Consider the following 1,103-nt stretch of genomic DNA (forward strand, 5'->3'; position numbering starts at 1 on the left):
AACAGTGAGAATTGTACACATAATATTATTGCACAATTTTTTTTTTTTTATTTTGTAAAACAGTAAACAAAAAAAATGAAAAACTTTCACGTTCAAAAAACAAAAAAAAAATTTTTTTTTCTTTTCTTTTCTTTTTGGTATAACATTATCATTTATATTTCAAAATAGTTAATAATAATAATAATAATAATAATATCGATTGCTAATTAATAGTGAGGGTTATATCACTGGTTCAAAAAAAAACGAAACAAAAAAAAATTCATAATCACTGGTATTAATCACGGTCCTTAAAAAAAAAAAGAAATTTAACTTCTAGTATTTGACGAAATATCGGGCGTCGGAGATAATTGTTTCGGGACTAGATGGTAGGGACTGAATCGATGTTGCATGTTACCAACTCCGGGAAATATAGGCCGAGATAATCTGAGGTCGGCCGATGAGGAAGAACTTGGCGACGGCGAATCCGACGAGGAACTTGAACCGGGTGGCGGAGTCAACTGCGTAGGATGAGAAGGTACCGATGAAGAATTAGCCGGAGGAAGAGGAGGACCTAATAATCCCGGTGGAAGACCCGGATGAGAATTTGGAGTCCAAGGTGATGCCGTTCCCGGTGACGGACCAGAACTGATCCATAAATGTGCCGGAAGTGGCATTGGTAATCCTCGATTTTGTACATACATTTGCATACCGCTATTGGGTGCCGAATTCATGAGGAGAGCGTGAAAATCAGCCGAAGAATATCCGCTCGTTCCCGTCGCCGATCCTCTACCCCACATTTGAAGGTGGGCTCTTGCTTTTTCCATCATGGCCGCAGAAAAAAGACTCGTGTTGTTATTTTCGGCATCGACATCAGAATATAATCGTAGTGGGGATCTCATGAAATGATCGTTCATGAACATCATGTCCATCGGATCTCTGAAACGACAACAAACACAAAACAAACTTGGCTTATGTTGTTAATAAACAAACAAACTAAAAAACATTTCATTTCACTCCTTAAAGAAAAGTCAATGATCTAGTTGAATGACGATAGTTGAAGCGCACAAAATAAGCCCACCCAGAAATTACCACGAATACCAATTGCAAACCGAATAATTTATAAT

The 1,103-nt window shown here is 37.6% G+C and overlaps 1 protein-coding gene across 1 annotated transcript in view; it reads right to left on the minus strand.

Annotated features, from left to right (window-relative positions):
• Window positions 1–305: 305 nt before the first annotated feature.
• The window catches only part of Phum_PHUM147770 (T-box protein H15, putative), a gene marked incomplete at both ends in the record, with an annotated part of 9,558 nt that continues 8,760 nt past the window's right edge, over window positions 306–1,103 (minus strand). The window contains one exon of the mRNA XM_002424666.1: window positions 306–915. Coding sequence (XP_002424711.1) covers window positions 306–915 — 610 coding nt within the window. The remainder of the gene's footprint in view (window positions 916–1,103) is intronic.

The sequence above is a fragment of the Pediculus humanus genome, genomic scaffold (genome assembly GCF_000006295.1).
Source record: "Pediculus humanus corporis 1103172107488 genomic scaffold, whole genome shotgun sequence".
NCBI classification, from domain to species: domain Eukaryota; kingdom Metazoa; phylum Arthropoda; class Insecta; order Psocodea; family Pediculidae; genus Pediculus; species Pediculus humanus.